This window comes from Elaeis guineensis, chromosome 7 (genome assembly GCF_000442705.2).
Source record: "Elaeis guineensis isolate ETL-2024a chromosome 7, EG11, whole genome shotgun sequence".
In the NCBI taxonomy this organism is placed as follows: domain Eukaryota; kingdom Viridiplantae; phylum Streptophyta; class Magnoliopsida; order Arecales; family Arecaceae; genus Elaeis; species Elaeis guineensis.
This window is the reverse complement of record NC_025999.2, coordinates 4,214,098-4,216,361: the sequence shown is the minus strand read 5'-3', so window position 1 is coordinate 4,216,361 and position 2,264 is coordinate 4,214,098. Positions and strand designations below refer to the sequence as shown.

Here is a 2,264-nt window from a genome sequence, read left to right as displayed (position 1 = left end):
TTCTTGAATTCCAGCAGAACACCTGGTGCTTTTTATTTTAATTCAAGGTACTTTTTTTTTACATGCAGAATATACACAGTGTTTCTGTCTATTAACAGGAAGGACAATAAAAAAAATTAAATGTTGGCGTCCTCATAGAAGAACAAATCAATCAAAGAACGACTATGTGCTTGGTCATAATTCTTATCCTTGCTTCAGGCTATGGAGCATTCTGGTGGGAGGCCCTGAGGGAACCGCTTCAGATCAGTGCAGTAGTTGTAGATCATGTAGTTCTCCTGCGCCCACCTCATCCTCTCCTGGCCCGTGGAATCCAGCTCTTGGTTCCACCAGTCGGATTTCTGCGAATTGCAACTGGAGGTACCGGAGGACCAGATGCAGGCATCGGCATTAAAATTCCTATACGAGGCAGTGAAGGGAGCTTTGGTCCAGTCGGTCTTGACGCGTCCACCCTGTGTGGCCCAGTCATCAGCGTTCCAAAGGCTGGAGTAGATCCTCATGGGTTGGCTCTTTGGAAACGCAACACCCTTGGACTCCATATTCTTGAAGTCTCTGATCGGTGTGCCATCAACCATGAAACTAAAAGGATAAATAAATCCACGGTGAGCATATATCTTCCAAAGTAATGTATACATAGAACGGGTCTTATTTTGTGGAGAACTAATTTTGATGACTTACATAACGTGTTCGGGGTTCCAGAGAATGGAGTAGGTGTGGAAGTCCTCGGTGGGGTTGAACCAGAGGTGGAACTGCATCTCCCTGTTCCCCTTCCCCTGGGTGAACACATTGGTGTGGAGAGTGTAGGGTTCTCCACTGAGGTTTCCAAGGAACTCGAAGTCGATCTCATCGTGAGTCGGTCCTTGTGAAGAAAGCTGCAGTTCAGGCACAAGTCATACATGATCCATCAGTTACTAGCTAGATCCAACTGAAAAGGGATTTAGCTAGGAAGTAATTTTGTCAAACACAGTGGTCATGATAAGAGCTTACATAGTAGGCGGTGACGGTGCCAGCGGAGTTCCCAGGGACAAGCTTGAGCTGCATGTCGATTTTGCCAAAGAGATACTCGTTCTTGGACTGGAAGCCGGAGCCGGAGGCTTTGTCAAGGTTGAGAGTTAGGAGCTGGCCATTGTCAAGGATCTTGCCACGCCCATCACCCCAGGTGATGTCGAACTCCTGGTAGAAGTTGCCAGCCGAGGCAGTGGCCATAAAAAAAAACGCTAAGAGAGGAAACACTAGTGATGCCATGTTAGCTCTGGTAGAAGACAAGGTATGTAGGGAGGATGACAGGAGTAGCGTTAGTATGAATTATTGAAGGACGAGGAAAGGATGGAAGTTGGTGTTTTGGAGTGGGGAAGTGAGCATGGGGTGTCGGGTTTATATACACATAAGAGGTGATAAGATTAGAGATGGGATGGTTCTCGAGACGATGGGTTGGCAAATGACTGGGGACGGACGCAAGATGGGGTATGTTGAGAGAACGCGGCTTGTTAAAGTTGGAGATGGAGAGGAGGGCGGTGATGGTCGGCTTCGCGTGGGGCAACAGCTTTTTTTTTTTTTTTTGTTTTCCGAAGTACGTTACCGTCTAATGGCCGTGCAGTACAAAGCGCGTTAGATATGGAGTCCTATGAGTGGTGGTTGGTTTGGCTTTGGATGCACCGACCGCGGATTTGGAGCCACCAGATAACCACTCTTCTGGATTTGTTCTATCAAACCTTTACGTGTGATTACAGTGGACGGGAAAAGAAAATTGAACAATGCCAGCTGCTGGATAGGAGTTTATCTAGCCCGGAGTTTGCCTGCCAAGTCTGATCCCGGTTTTTAGTCATACACTTGGGGACCATTTTTTTTTTTATTTTTTCAAAACAAATCAGAAAATTACATGATTTGAGTATAAATACAACTATAGAAATCACAAAATAAAATATTCAAAAATTAATTTGGTAGGCCAGCTGGGAATCCTATAATATAGCTAGTCTTAGTATGGTTAGCTGTATAAAACAACATCCAGTCAACTGCAAGTTTAACTTGTCCATGAATAAGTGAGAATTGGTTTCAAAGGAGATCAATATACACATAATCCTCAACAATCCCTAGAAGATGATGAGATATGGACCCAGTAGATGTTAATGTTTATATATATATAAATTATTCTCTTTCATGCAGCTTTTAAAAAAAAAAAAAAAAGCTTCTAGAAAAACAAAGAGCTTAGAGAACGGGGCTTGTTGAAAGTCGTCGAAATGGAGCGGAGGAAGGTACAGCGCTGGTTC

General features: G+C 44.3%; 1 protein-coding gene across 1 annotated transcript; it reads right to left on the bottom strand.

Annotated features, from left to right (window-relative positions):
- LOC140859419 (probable xyloglucan endotransglucosylase/hydrolase protein 23) lies at positions 1 to 1,358 on the bottom strand. The gene is made up of 3 exons (XM_073261122.1): positions 985 to 1,358; positions 676 to 869; positions 1 to 576 (listed from the first exon to the last, which is right to left on the bottom strand). The coding sequence occupies exons 1-3, from the start codon at positions 1,240 to 1,242 to the stop codon at positions 195 to 197; spliced, it is 834 nt and encodes a 277-aa protein (XP_073117223.1). The 5' UTR covers positions 1,243 to 1,358; the 3' UTR covers positions 1 to 194.
- Between the last annotated feature and the right edge of the window lie 906 nt (positions 1,359 to 2,264).

Excerpts from the sequence above, each read along its gene's own strand:
- LOC140859419 (XM_073261122.1), bottom strand. The coding sequence starts at position 1,242 with ATGGCATCACTAGTGTTTCCTCTCTTAGCGTTTTTTTTTATGGCCACT. Across the intron at positions 870-984 it reads GCACCGTCACCGCCTACTAT|CTTTCTTCACAAGGACCGAC; the intron begins GTAAGCTCTTAT and ends CCTGAACTGCAG. Across the intron at positions 577-675 it reads TGGAACCCCGAACACGTTAT|TTTCATGGTTGATGGCACAC; the intron begins GTAAGTCATCAA and ends TTATCCTTTTAG.